The sequence below is a fragment of the Monodon monoceros genome, unplaced genomic scaffold (assembly GCF_005190385.1).
Source record: "Monodon monoceros isolate NGI ecotype Baffin Bay Population unplaced genomic scaffold, NGI_Narwhal_1 Super_Scaffold_15, whole genome shotgun sequence".
NCBI classification, from domain to species: domain Eukaryota; kingdom Metazoa; phylum Chordata; class Mammalia; order Artiodactyla; family Monodontidae; genus Monodon; species Monodon monoceros.
Window position 1 is genome coordinate 68,017,524 of NW_021703771.1, and position 15,260 is coordinate 68,032,783.

A 15,260-nucleotide genomic window follows, 5' to 3' on the forward strand; every position below is an offset into this window, starting at 1 on the left:
CTAGCATACTACTGTTATCATTCAATATTGTAGGGGGAAATTTGTGCTTCAATGGAAAATGATGCATTTTTTTAGACAAGCAAACCCATCCAATTCTGACCTTTCTTATGCCTCAGTTTTAGTGTCAGGAAAACCTGAGATAATTCAGGTAAAGTGCCAGAACGTTACTTCATTTAAACAAATATTTATTGAGTATACATGCCAGGCACTATTCTAGGTCCTGAAAACAGTAGTAAATAAAACAGATCAAAACAAAACAAAACCTGCACTCATGAAGCTTAATTATAATGAATGTGTAGCACATAGGAGTGTTACGTATCAATATTATCCCTGTTACAAAGCATTATCCCAACACAAGTTCTGTGGTCCTAAATTGTTTCTATAAGTTTTACTGTAATAAAACTATAAATATTCTATAGATTTTATAGTAATAATAGGACATAAATACACAATTCCAGATAACTCAGACATTGGAAAGACACCAGAAATTGGGAAGGGGAAATAGAAATTTGAGGAAAGGTCTGCTGATAGAACTTTGAATGCATTACTATCCTCTTTTGCCCAAGAAAAGCCATGAAAGCGCGCCAGCACCTGCCTGAAATCTTAAGCAGGTGTGCTTATAGCTTATTTGTTTAAACTACTTTCAAACGTTTGAGGAATGGCTTGAGAAAGAATAAGCATTAGTTTCCACCTTCCAAGATAAGGTATGCAAACACCAAAGAGATTCTGAATGTATTTTATTAGTCCAAATTCCTCTACTGTCAACAGAGTCTAGGGGGGTTTTGTTAACTGGATGTTTGAACGCAGTTCGTTAAAAATAAAATAAAGACCTGCTTAAGCCTGGTGCAGCCTAAAATAGCAAGGCCCTAGGATCTTCCGTTGCTAAGGCAACCAGCTCCGCGCCGGCCCAAAGGAGAGGGAACCTGAAACCTCGGTGACCCGGGGGGGTGCCCACCTTCCTTCTGTGTACACAGTTTATTTGTGTGTTGGTTTTTTTGTTTACGGTTGGGAATAGGCAGGGAATACAACTGTCGATGGGGATGCTAGATTCGTGGCTTCTGTTCTCGGTAGAGGGCGCTATATATAAAAGCAGTTCGCCTACAAACACCAACACCCCGTTTCTCGCCTCGTCGCAGCACAGACGCCCGCAACTCTCTTCCGCAGCTGATTTAATTTTGGCCAGAAAAGCCCCGCCCCCCCGGGGATGAGAACAGCCCCACCTGACAATAGCTTCTCGCGATCCTTGAGACGGCGTGAGCTTTGCGTAACTTCCGGTCGTGACCCTTCAGCCTTTCGGCGATTGGTCCGTTTCCACGGCCTGCTGCGTGACTTCCCGGCCGGTTCCTGGGGCAGCACGTGTGGAGCGGCGTGAAGACGCGGCTACGAGCTGGTCCTCAGTGGCGTTCGGGAGGTACCGTGTCACCTTCCGTCCGACTAGGAGAGAGCCGTCGCCCCTCTTTGGGGTGAGCGCCGCGCGGCTACAAGCATGGTGAGCAAGCCTCCCTTTCTCGGGGGTGGGGCGCTCTGGTTTGGCAGAGACCGGGTTCCTCTGGCGCCAGTGGCTACTGCGGCCTGGAACTGGGAGGGCTGGTCCGAAGGTGAAGACAGGCGGCTTGTGGCCCAGTGCCCCGGTTTGGGTTACCCTCACCACCCCGGGCATAGTTTGCAGTTTAGAGTGGGTCTCCCGCGGCCAAGCGTTCCTGGGGAGTAGAGAGAAGAGAATGGCCTACTCTTTACTATCCCGCCGTCCCGAGAGGCCTAAAAACCTGTGACATGGGAAACAGACGCGCCACCCAGTGCTTCATGGGGTCGAGCAGAGAGGGAGTTGCTAGTCTCTCCAGACATTGGAATGGCAGGTATCTGCCCTATCTGTTTGCTCTGGGGAAAAGGAGGGTCTAAGGTTGGGCCCGAAGCAAGGCGGCTTACTCAACTGGAATGATGCTTTCTCAGTTCAGAAAATTAAGGTTGTGTAGTGAAATAAAAACGCAGAAGGATGATGAGTCTTATTAAACTTAAGCTGTTGTGTCATGGTTTTAATAGTTGGTACAGGAACTGTCTTCCTCAGATTTTCCTGTGGCAGGCTCCTGTCATTCTGGTTCAGACTGTCAGGGATCTTCTCTGAGCACTCATTCTAAAGTAACTCTTGAGTTATTTGCACATCGCTGTGTTTTGTTTTTATTGTCTTTACCTGAAATCATGTTTTTGATGATTTGTTTGCGGAGAACAGGAACTTTGACTTACGTGTTGCTGTATTCCAGTGCCTACAACAAAGTCTGGCACAGGGTAGGTGCCAACAAAAGTTTGTTGAAGGAAGGTAGTATACATTGTATTGAACATAGTTGGTGTTTCTTGCCTTGGAAGTGCAGGTTTTAAAAACCTGTTGATCATAACATAACTTATTGAAGATGCCTATGTGGACTATGATATTATTCACTGTTCCGTTGTTGTTGTTCTGATTTACTTCATTATTCTGATTCTGTTTCTTTGAAGCCTCACAGGAAGAAAAAGCCCTTTATAGAGAAGAAGAAAGCTGTGTCTTTTCACCTGGTCCACCGGAGCCAACGAGATCCTTTAGCAGCAGATGAGACTGCACCCCAGAGGGTTCTGTTGCCTACACAGAAAGTGGGTCCTGTTCTATAGCTAATAAGTTTGTAGGTAGACTGTTGATAGTTTTTAATAAATTATGTGAGCCAACTGCTATTTTCAGATAACTGTGATCTTCTGGAAAACAAAATCTGTGATTTAATTTTCAGTAAATAATATATATATATATTTTTTGTCTACGTTGGGTCTTCATTGCTGCACGCAGGCTTTCTCTAGTTGCGGCCAGCGGGGGCTACTCCTCGTTGGAGTGCGCGGGCTTCTCATTGTGGTGACCTCTTTTGTTGCGGAGCACGGGCTCTAGGCACGCGGGCCTCAGTAGTTATGGCGCACAGGCTTAGTTGCTCCACAGCATGTGGGATCTTCCCTGGACCAGGGCTCGAACCCGTGTCCCCTGCGTTGGCAGGTGGATTCCCAACCACCGCGCCACCAGGGAAACCCAATGTGTTCATTTTTACATTGTGCATATTTATTTTGTTGGATAATTTATCTTTATTGGAGGTGTTTAAACGAGCAGTCTTGTAGAGTAGTGGAAAATATTTATTAAACCATCAGCAACAAGGCTGCATGGTGTTATTTAGGGCACAACCGTATGCTTAGTCTCTGCTTTCCATAAGATCTTGGCGTTTTGTAACCACAGACTGCATTTTGCCTCCTGGTCATCTCATGAAATATAAAACTCATGAATTAGCTTTAGAAAATACCAGGGAGCCTTTAAGAGGTTGATTTGGTAATTATCAGTTAGAGTATACTTGTTAAGTGTGGGTAATGTGAAAGGAAGTGTTGGGGAACACTGGCATATGTAGCTTTTTAGTAAAGCCAGTGGGTATTGTGCATTGAGAAGTTTCTTTGCATATAAATACAAGAAATTGTAGTTACCTTTCAGTGCCCCCTAGTCTTCTAATCCTCCACATACATGATAAAACAAAGAGTGTGTGTGTGTGTGTTTCTTGGCTTAAATTGTTGCCCAGAAATGTCTAGTGGAAGGAGGAATTTTTTTATTCCATTTTAATTTTATGTGGCATTTTGTGTTTCCCGAGTTTGTCAAGAATTCTTTGTCTCATTCCTATCAGCCAAAATGTTCATGGGCCATTTGTCCCCTGTTCTGAAAGCTGTGCTTATTGGAACGTTCCTGAGCCTTATCCTTGGAACAGGTACTAATTCCATTTTGTTTATTATGCTAGATAAAAGATGAAGAAAGGCGAGCAGAACAGAGGAAGTATGGAGTGTTCTTTGATGATGATTATGACTACCTGCAGCACCTGAAGGAACCATCTGGGCCCTCAGAGCTCATTCCCACAAATACCTTTGGTGTACCTTACAGGGAAGATGAGAAAGAAGAACCTTTAGCAACTTCAGTAAGACTTTTTAGCAATTCAAATATGAGAGAGAGTGTGTGAGGAGCCATGAGTGAAGAACCACCATTTTTTAAATCAAGATAACTGTTTGGGGCAAGAAACGGTGTCAGTCTGAAGAGCACAAAGATAAGCCATGCCTTCGCTTAAAATTGTATATGTGTATGCACATACATACCATCAGGAGGGAGCAGGTCTCCTGTTCTCGGGTTGTTGAAAGTAATGGTTTTTGACAAGGTTGGAACTTTTGATTAATAATTATGGTCATGCTAGGTAGCACTTTTCAGTAGAAGAAAAACTGCTGATGTTCTGTATGTTAAGAGCTTAACTGTTTCAGCATCGTAAACTGCTCTAAGATAGACTTAACTTTTGTGGAACTTTTGCAGAATGTTCAGATTTTAACGCTTGTAGAAGCTGCAGGCTAACCGTAAGAGAGAATGGAGGCAATAGATTGTAATGAAGTTTCTGTTGCTTTTCTCAACAAAAATGCAGTCCATTTTAATACTTTATCTTTTAAGTACATATGAGAGCACATGTTTATATGAAATTAGTGCTCCTAATTTAAGTTCTGTTTTCTTCTCCCTGCTTATGTTAAGGATGCCCATGTTGCATGCCTTTGTTATCTCATTTTTAATTTAGTATTAGTATAGAGTAAATTTCCCTGTGAAACTTTTATATCACTTGGCACTTAAAAAAAAAAGAAGATACTAATGTACTCTGTTTATTGACAAAAAGAAGAGATACAGAGGGCACCAGTTTCCCCTGCTTCTCATTCTCCAGTCCTATCATGGTCTAGACATTCTTTTCCTTGGGGAAGATGTGATCATAACCCCTCCAGTCCATACTTGTTGCTTAAGGAGAGTCGGAAGGGTTAGGTTTCAGGGTATCATACCAAAAAAGAGATAATAACTGCACCTGTTCATTCACTCACTAGGTCATAGCTCTCTTGTGAGGCCTCACACCCCACTGCCACATCTTTAACAGAAGCTACTTCTCTACACCTTCTTCCCCAAGGCTGTTGTATCAGTAATAGGATATATATCTTATTGACTCATTTCCTTCTACCACCAACTGAAGGAGGGGAGGTGGTCCAGTAGTGACTTAACATCTTTATCTTATGTAGTAAGAAAAGTTTTAATAAAGTCCTAACATTCTTCTGGCTGAATTGTGTTGGCCAGTAAAAGATTAGTTTTTAATTCTTAATTCATTTTGGGTAAAAGTAACCACTATCGAATTGGCTTTTCTAACAGAGTAAGACTCTTTCTTTTTCTTTTTGCCATGCCGCGTGCAGCATGGCATATGGGATCTTAGTTCCCCGACCAGGGATCGAACCCATGCCCCCTGCAGTGGAAGTGCAGAGTCCTAACCACTGGATCGCCAGGGAATTCCCCAGAATAAGACTCTTTACTGGACACTTCAGTGATGTTTATAAGGATGAGTGAATTATGTTTGAAAACAAGTGCCATTGGTTTTCTGTAGCATGATGCAAAAATATGAGTAAGTCCCATGTGTTTCTTCAACTTTAAAGTAATTTGTAACAAACCACCAAAATTGAGTAAACCAGCAATATTGAATATGCCCTAAAAACAAAAGCAGTGCAGAAAGACAGTGGAGAAATTAGTAATGCTTGATTAGCCCCTAATTTTCACTTGAAGGAAAGCAGGTGCTGCCACAGTGGAAAGCAGTTGGGCAAACCTCATGTAGTTCGGAACCACTGCAATCACTAAAAAAAATTACAGTTCCCTTTTTTAAAAAATGTAATCACTATCTACACTTTAATTATGTATATGATTCTTTGACTGTTTTTCATGATTTGAAAAATATTTCCAAAGGTAATTCATTAAGCACAAGCTGATCCTCCCTTTTTTTTTAAACCCCGGTTTCCAAGGATAATCACAAAGAGCATCTTAAATATATTTTACCACAATTTTTTTAAAATTAATGTAATATGCACTAAAAATCATTAAATTATGCACTTTAAGTGGCTGGATTGTGTAGTATGTGAACTATATCTCAGTAAAGCTTTTTTAAAATAGGATTCTACAGCAAAAAGCCAGATCTTTCTTTGTCCATGTTTATGCCACCGAAAAGCTCTGGAAGCCATAACAGCTTACTAGGTACGCACTGATGCTCCTCAGAGGCTTCCATTTCAACAGGCTCTGTCTGTGAGCCAGTGAGAATGTGTGCCTCTGCTTCCTGCCTGCTGCTAGACTGAGGACGGTATGGTGGGCAGGTCCACAGACAGAGAACACCTGGTGGTGACTCACATTATTAACTAAGTGGTTGTAGGGATGAAACGAAAGCATAAGGACCGGTCAGAAAGTATGTGCCAGCACATGTTGAAGTAGATTGGATGGTTTGCAGCATGAGGGGAGTTCACATGAAGGAAAGTTCCAGAACAGTAATCAAGAAGGGCTTCATGGTGAAGGAGGGAACTGAGTTGGTCCCTAAAAGGGTGGCTTTGGGAATTCCCTGGCGGTCTAGTGGTTAAGACTAGGGCTTTCACTGCCATGGACCCAAGTTTGATCCCGGGTGGGGGAACTAAGATCCCACAAGCTGTTCGGTGCAGCCAAAAAGAAAAAAGAAAAAAAAATGGGTGGGTTCTATTAAAGAGAGAAGAAGGACCGTTCCAGTCAGAAAGAAGGGACATATTGTGGGTCATCATGTCCAGCACATGTGTGCTCCGTAAGTTACTTTGAATTATTCCATGATGTGAGGAACTGGACTTGATTTACATGGAGGTTGCATTATTGAGTAACAGGATACATAGAGTAGACCTTGAGTTTATAGTGCCTTGAAAATCAGGAGTGAAAAAACCTGTTAAAAGTTCGGGAAGGTCATATTATAACATTTTAAGGAGTCTTAACCTGGCAGTAATATGAAGATTGGACTAGATGTAGACTAGGCAGCAGCTGTGGTCGTCTGTGTCCTGGTTAACCGTGAGTAAGATGGTGCCCAGAGGACAGGTGTGAAGTAACTGTATACAAGAGAGTTCAAAGGGATGGGTGGTTAGAAATGATTTACGACCACCCTAGGATTTAAGCAGCCAATTTGGAGAAAAGCTGTGCCAGTACTAGAGATTAGGACGTTATCTCTGGTTTAAATAGGAAAAGATTAATTTTGTTTTGAAATTTGAGGAGAGTGGAGTTATGAGACCTGGATTTGAATCTCAAAACCCCACTTAACTAGTCTCAGGCAGGCATGCCACTTAACCTTTCTTAGCTTGTGTTTCACTGAAACATGCTGATAATTCACGGGGTTGTAAGGATTAAGTGGGATAAAATACTGGAGAAAGCTTTGTGAAGTATGGCAGGGAGGTTGCTTTTGAGATAATGATGGAATATACATGTTTAAAATATGTAACTGGAGCACAAGTGAGAGACAATGCAGAATGTAGTTGTATTAGTAGGATTGCTGTAACAAATTACCACAGATTACCACTGGGTGGCTTAAAACAACAGAAATTTATTCTGTCACAGTTCTGGAGGCCGGAAGTCTGAAAGTAAGCTTTCAACAGGGTTATTCCTTCTCGGGGCCTCACAGGCAGAATCTGTTCATGCCTGTCTCCTAGCTTCTGGTGGTTACCAGCAGTCCTTAGTTTTCCGTGGCTTGTAGGTGCAGCGTTCTAACCTGCCTCCATGCGTTCACATGCGTTCTCCCCGTGTGTCTTGTCTTCACATGGCTTCGTTATGAGGACACACCAGTCAGTGGATTAGGCCCCCCCATCGCCCAGTGTACCTCATCTTAACTGGTTACATCTGTAAGGAATCTGTTTCCAAATGACGTCATGTTCTGAACTCCTGGGTGGACATGAATTTTGGGGGGGGGGGCATTTCAACTCTTCGTAGTTCAAAAGTATTTCTAAATAAACCTAACCATTGTGTAACTTCTTTTTCAAGACCACTGGAATTAAATTGCCTTCCTCAGTGTTTGCATCAGAGTTTGAAGAAGATGTTGGATTGTTAAATAAAGCAGCTCCTGTTTCAGGTGTGTATAATTTCTTTAACTTTTCAAGTGGATAGAGCTGTGTTTTACAAAAAGAAACGTATAGTAATGATATAGGGTTTTTCTGTCCCTGGTAAAGAGCTTAAAGAATTGAGATGTGTTTGAATTCAAATTAGAGATCAGTAAATTAGGAAGGGATGACTGTGATCTTCGTCCTTTTCTTTTATTGCCATCAAATTCTTAGTCTTTAAAGTTCCTATTTGGAGAGGAAAGTGGGAAAATTATTTTAGGTGATCTAGTAAGGGAATTTTAGCCTAGCCTAACCTCTTACAAAGGAAACAATGATATTCAATAAGCCTTACATTCATATAGTGCAATCTTGAAAATACTTAATCTGTTAGCTTTCAGAGTTTCTCCCAAGTGTGTAGAAGTATTTTATAGAAATCCATTTTACCGTCTGTTCCAGATACACCAAAAATTTTAATGTTTGTTTTTTTGCAGTACCAATACTGTATTTTAGAACAAACACGGAAGTTCACAGAAGTGGTGTTTGATATTTCCTGCTAAATTACCTTAGTTATTGACTAACATTTGCCATGTGGCATTCATTCCTTAATTCATTCTACAGATTTCTGAATTGCCACTATGACCATGTTTGGGTTAAATCAGAATAAAAGCATAATCCCTGACCTCAAGGAATTTACCATCAGTTGGGAAAGATAGACAGTAAATGGGAAATTACGATTATAGTGCAAATGAATAAGTAGTGGTGAGGCACCAAACCCAGCCTGGGGGAGTTGGGCAAGGTGTACTAGAGGACATGAGGCAAGGTTGATTTCTCAGGTAGAACTTAGGCAGGTGAATGAAGGAGAGTGGGGTGGGGAGGAGAGGATATTCCAGACAGAGGAAACTATGTGCAAAAACAAGAGAACACAGATACAGGAACCTGCACACCTTTTAGCATGCCTGGAATGAAGGGTAAAGATTAATATGAAATGAGGCTGTAGAGTCAGACAGTGGCCATTTTGTGAAGGGTGTTGGAAGCCATGTCAGTTTACAGGTTTGAACTTGAAAGTTTTTGTAGGACTCTGTAGTAATTTTAGTAATACATATAGAAGAAAACAGCTGAAGAAACAGGTTGGGATTTTTAAAAATCTCATAGTCTGAAAAGACAAAGTTTCACAGGCTACAAATACTAAATGTATTTCTTCTAACAGGTGAGAGTTACTTCTAACAGGTGAATTTAAAGCCCAGTTTTTCTGTGGGTAAAAGCTTTGGATTTTGCTAAATAGACACAGCTTAATGTTGTAGATCTATCATGAAAGTTTTTACTAGTGGGTATTGAAACCAGAGGGATTTTTTTCTTTTTTAAATTTTCTTGGAGTTCTCTATCTCTGTGTCTATTCCTGAACTGAACTTTTTAAAGTTTTTAATCATTGTTTTATCCTCAATACATAGGCAGAGCCTGGCATATAATAGCTACTCAGATTATGTTAAGTGAAGGAATCATGCTTTCTTGGAAATTATTGCTCAATTTTTGTTTTCCTTCTAGGACCTCGGCTGGATTTTGATCCTGACATTGTCGCGGCTCTTGATGATGATTTTGATTTTGATAATCCAGATAATCTACTTGAAGATGATTTTATTCTTCGGGCCAATAAGCCAACAGAAGAGGAAGAGGGAATGGAGATACAGTATGTGTGGTTTGTTTTGAAGCAGGAATGACCTGACTGTTGCTTCTTCTGTAGGATAGTAACCATTAGATGTTATAGCTGGAAGAGGCCTTCGAGGGCATTTAATCTGAGACTTCTGATTTTAGAGCAGAAAATGTGAGACTTGAGGTCTTTACAAACCATCGACAGATGGGGCTAAAGTCCAGGTTGCTTGATTGCTAGTTCATTACTTTTCCAGCCAAACCAGACGGGTCAAGCAGCACAGCTGTTCCTGCCTAAACAAGAATCCTGCCTCTGAAATACCCTCAAATTTTACTTGTGCAAAGTCATTTGGTTCTGTTGTTTTTCAAGTTGTTTTGACATTTAATTTATGGCTCTGCCTTTAGGAAATCTGAGGCTGAAGATGACAGTGAGTGGGAAGATGTGGATGATGAGAAGGAAAGAGGTAGTGATGATGATAAATATGACCCTGCAGGCTCATCAGATGAGGATATGTCTTACCCTGGAAAACCTCTTGGGGCTGTAGAAAATCACTTGTTCTGGGAAGAAGAAACGAAAAGTCGCTTTACTGAGTATTCTTTGACGTCTTCGGTCATGAGGAGAAATGAACAGCTGACCCTACATGATGAGAGATTTGAGAAGGTAAACTCTCCAAATAAGGGGCCTTTTAATACTAGTTCCTAGTACAGTTTATGACATTGGAACCCAAAGCTAGAACTTTCAGCGTTAGAAACAGACTATGTCTTTTATTAAAAGAGTGCATAAAACCACCCCAGTTTTAATTCTGGAAAGAATGTGTATAAGTCAAAAGGTGACTGGTCAAACCTCCTGACTTCCTCTTAGAATCTGATACTTCGATTCTGAACCTCTATGATCCCAATCCCTAAGATGATGCTGTCTTCCTCAAGCATTGGCCTGAGCATAAACAAAATTCCATTGCTTTCCCTTTTTTTGAGTGATTTTCATACTGTTAATATCTCAGGGCCTAAAGTGGTATTTGGCATATGGCAGGGATTCAGACTGTTGAGTAAATTCCTTCAAGGTGAATCTAAGGTAAAGGCTCTGACTTTGCTGCCTTTTCACTAAGTACTCATTTCCCTCTTCTCTCCAAGCAGTAGGCAAACTATTAGTAATAACCTCACTCTTCAGGAGTTGTATCACCCCCTGCTTATTCTTTTACAAAGCCCAGCGGAGTTAACAGCATTGGAATAATACAGTAAGCATCATCTAAACCAGAATGAGATTTGTACATAAACAGGAGGCTCTTTAGTTACATGGTCTTTTAGCTTGCATAATCAATGAATTTGAAAATACCTGTGAAATATTATGAGGTAAAGATTTCTGCCTAGCATTTTGTTCACCAAGCTGAACAGAATAACTGCTTTTCATTTTCATTTTTAAAATTGAAGTATAGTTGATGTACAATATTATGTAAGTCAGAGGTATACAATATAGTGATTCACAATTTTTGAAGGTTATATTCCATTTATAGTTATTATAAACTATTGGCTATATTCCCTGTGCTTGCACAATATATCCTTATTTTATACCTAATAGTTTGTACCTCTTAATCCCCTGCCCCTATATTGCCCCTCCTCCCTTCCCTCTCCGCTGGTAACCACTAGTTCGTTCTCTATATCTTTGAGTCTGTTTCTCTTTATTTATGTTCACTAGTTGGTTATATTTTTTAGATTCCACCTGTAAGTGATATCATACTGTATGTCTTTCCCTGTCTAACTTATTTCACTTAGTATAATACCCTCCCAAATCCATCCATGTTTTTGCAAATGGCAAAATTCCATTCTTTTTTATGGCTGAGTAGTATTCCATTTTGTGTGTGTGTGTGTGTGTGTGTGTACACACACACACACCCCCCACATCTTTATCCATTCATCTGTTGATGGATACTTCATATCTTGGCAATCATAAATAATGCTTCTATGAACACTGGGGTGCACATATCTTTTCAAGTTAGTGTTTTTGTTTCAGATATATACTCTGGTGTGGAATTGCTGGGTCATATGGTAGTTCTATTTTTAGTTTTTTGAGGAGCTTCCATACTGTTTTCCACAGTGGCTGCACCAATTTACATTCCTACCAACAATGTACAAGGTTCCCTTTTCTCCACATCCTCACCAACATTTGTTATTTGAATTCTTTTTGGTGATAGCCATTCTGTCAGGTGTGAGGTGATATCTCATTGTTTTGGTTTGGGTTACCCTGATGATTAGCGATGTTGAACACCTTCTTATGCGCCTGTTGGCCATTTGCTTTTCCGCTTTGGAAAAATGTCTCTTCAGGTTTTCTACCCATTTTTTAATTAGGTTGCTTGGTTTTTGTGTTTCTGATGTTGAGTTACATGAGCTGTTTATATATGTTGGATATTAATCCCTTACTGGTCACATCATTTGCGAAAGTTTTCTCCCATTCTGTAGGTTGTCTTTTTGATTTGTCAGTGGTCATTTTCATATTAAATGGCAGCCTGTATTCAGACCAGATGTCAGTCTGAGAGTGCTGAGTAGAATGTCTTCCACACCGTACTGTTATGGTGCTATATCCCTGCTAACACTTACATGGTAGTTGTGATCCTCCTAGGGCTTGAATATTGTACGGGAGTAAAAGTAATGTAAAAATACCATTTAAATGCTATAGTCTTAAAGAATACATTCATTTTTCATCTTATCTTTTTCCTTTTTATCCAAGTTTTATGAGCAGTATGATGATGATGAAATTGGAGCTCTGGATAATGCTGAATTGGAAGGTTCCATTCAGGTAGACAGCAATCGCTTAGAGGACGTTTTGAATGACTACTATAAAGAGAAGGCGGAGAAGTACGGTGACTTTTCCTTGATTACTTCCTTTTTTTCGTTTCAAATAAAGTCTGTAATCGCACAGCTGAATCTAGAAAATCACCCAGTCAAGATCCATGTTTAGAAAATGTATGTTTTCCTTAACCTTTGGCTCCCATTTTGCTATTAAGAGTTCTGAAGCTGAATATAACAGTGGGTGGAAACATACTGAGAACCACTTTCTCTATAGCTTTGACCTGAGAGTCATGATGGAATAGCTGAGGGTTAGAGTACAAGGTCATGTTCCACCTGGAGAAGGAGATGGTGCTTCTAGCCTCTTTGGCTGAAGAATTATTCTGACTTCTAAGTATATACATTCTTCATCTTCCTGAAAAAGGTGTTCTGAGAAGTACATCAGTTTGTCTCTGCAGCCTGATTAGCATAACTTTCTATCCAAATATTTGGTAAATCATCATCCACATCAAGGTGATTTCTCTGAGAGAAACTAATGAAGTGTTTACATCTGCTAGAAAGGTCTGATGTTCCCTGATCACTATCATATGTAGATCCCAGAGCAGGACAAGGGCTATATTCTTCGAGTGAGTTATTTGAATACTTTGAAGAGGCAGATGGGCTGATGCTTTTCAAGGCTTTAAAAAAGATCATGTTATATAAGAAAGATGCCATCTTGTTTAATGTGTTAAAACCTTGCAAAAACACAGAATTTTCCTTCCTATCAGCAGAATGTATATCCAAAACCTGCTGTAGAGGAGAGGCAAGCCTGAGGAGAGCTGATTTTGACAGGAAGTGACAGATGGGGCAAATGAGTTTGTGGATTTTAAAAAATGTTGTAGTTCCCTAAGCTCTTTAAGTGCAGTTTCAGTAACGTAACAGTGTAATAATGGGTGGTATTTTTTTCCCCTCCTCTATCTTCATTTTTAAAACTCAACCAAAAGTTGTGTAAAACTGAATACTCTTGAACCCTTCGAGGATCAGGACCTGCCAGTGAATGAGCTCAGTGGGTCTGAGGAGGAAGAGATTGTTACTGTAGTTCTTGAAGAAACCAAAGAGAAGTGGGATTGTGAATCTATTTGTAGTAAGTATCTTAGTGTCCATTTTACTGCTAAAAGTGTGATAGTAATTTTAAAGTATTGGGTACATCAACTTCTTTGGAAAAGTACATATTTGTGAAAATGATTTTGAAAAATAATATTTCAGTAATTGAGTTGTAATTGAAACATTTAAAAACATAAGAGAGACTCCATTGTTATTTTGAACTATGAAAACACTAAAATCAGGAATATAGGAGGAACTCAGTAATCTTTGGCTGAACTGAAAGTATACTTATTGATACATGATTTTTGTGTGTGTGTCTGTTTTTTTAAGGTACATACTCAAATTTATATAACCATCCACAACTTATCAAGTATCAACCAAAGGTAAGTAAGTCCTAGTGTCCCGAGCTATTCGAAATATGCAGTGCAGGAAATGGAGTGTACAAATTATTTTCTCACAGTAGCCCCTTTGTGGCTTGCAACACCATTATAAAAAATGGTACAACAAAAATGTGCCATTGGTGAGCTGTTTTTTAATAAGAGTGGAAAAAGCCACAATGCCATTTGATCTTTCTTTCAGCCCAAGCAAATCCGACTATCTTGTAAAACAGGAATACCTCTCAGTGTCTTACCTAAGAAAGGGCCCACAGCAAAGCACGGTGAACAAATGCAGATGGTTAGTGACAGTGATCTGCCTAAGGCGCCAACCCAGCCACGTTCTAAAAGTGAAAGCAAAGAAGACAAAAGAGCAAGGAAGCAAGCTATAAAAGAAGAGCGCAAGGTAAAGTATTTTTTCAGATGTGAGATTTAGAAAGAGCTGGGGTGGGGGTGGTCACGGGAATTTTCTTCTGTAAAGTCAGTCTGCATCAGTGTGAAGATCTGAATAACAGCATATTCTTGCACAGGAACGGAGAGTGGAGAAGAAAGCTAACAAATTAGCCTTCAAACTGGAGAAAAGAAGGCAGGAAAGAGAGCTGCTGAACTTGAAGAAGAATGTTGAAGGTCTAAAACTATGACAGTGGAACATTTCAGATAAGGTGCATTCCCCATTACGGGCTCTTTGTTATGTACAATAATGAACGAGGATCGTCAAAGAGATAAAACTGTTCGCTCTGCAATTTTTACTGGCAGGTATTCAAAAGAAAACAGTACAGTATTTGTGTTTATACCAGTAAGTTTTCCCTGCCAGCTGTCTTGTAAATATTGTAATATTTTTAAATTTAATATTATAGGCTTAAATTTGCTTAAATAAATGACTTCATGAACATGAAATGTTTGGATAAATTAAAGGAAAATGTCTTCATAACTTAAATGGAATTGATTTGTTCTTCATTTATTTGTGTGGTTGTTCCAGTTGCCTTTTGCAGATGTTCTCAAATATTTCTTTGAAATCTCTCCACTCCTTTTCAGTACTTCAGTGGTTTGATTTCCTGTATGTAGAAAAGTAACCTAGTTAAGAACTCATTTGAAATAGAGTGGCAAGAAGAGCTTCCCTGAGAAGGTTCCACTGGTAGGAATCTAAGTTTCCCCTTGCTGTATGCAAAGGGTTATTTCAAAAGGATGGTAAAACAATATTGAGGTTATTGGGACTCAGTTACTGGCTGACTTGTTTTTGGAATTTAGGAAGAGTGAAGACAGGAAACAGAATAGAAGAAACAATCAAGAAAACTTCCTTGGCTTCAGTGAGTACCTGGCTCAACATCAGAAATATTGACTTCAGTTTAAACTAGAAAGCTTGTCTTTTCAACGTTATTTAATGCTTGGAACCATTCATACTTGATTAAAATACATAGTTGAAAACTTTCCCTGTTTTTTGATGAGATTTTTTAACTTCTCAACTTT

General features: G+C 39.8%; 1 protein-coding gene across 1 annotated transcript; it reads left to right on the forward strand.

Annotated features, from left to right (window-relative positions):
- Window positions 1–1,344: 1,344 nt before the first annotated feature.
- Window positions 1,345–14,730, forward strand: LTV1 (LTV1 ribosome biogenesis factor). The gene is made up of 11 exons (XM_029224313.1): window positions 1,345–1,489; window positions 2,491–2,622; window positions 3,786–3,959; window positions 7,856–7,943; window positions 9,454–9,595; window positions 9,961–10,216; window positions 12,278–12,405; window positions 13,320–13,459; window positions 13,750–13,802; window positions 13,999–14,199; window positions 14,324–14,730. The coding sequence occupies exons 1-11, from the start codon at window positions 1,487–1,489 to the stop codon at window positions 14,432–14,434; spliced, it is 1,428 nt and encodes a 475-aa protein (XP_029080146.1). The 5' UTR covers window positions 1,345–1,486; the 3' UTR covers window positions 14,435–14,730.
- The last annotated feature ends 530 nt before the right edge of the window (window positions 14,731–15,260 follow it).

Coding starts and splice junctions, on each gene's coding strand:
- LTV1 (XM_029224313.1), top strand. Junction 2,623..3,785: donor TTCTGTTGCCTACACAGAAA/GTGGGTCCTGTT, acceptor TTATTATGCTAG/ATAAAAGATGAAGAAAGGCG. Junction 10,217..12,277: donor ATGATGAGAGATTTGAGAAG/GTAAACTCTCCA, acceptor TTTTTATCCAAG/TTTTATGAGCAGTATGATGA.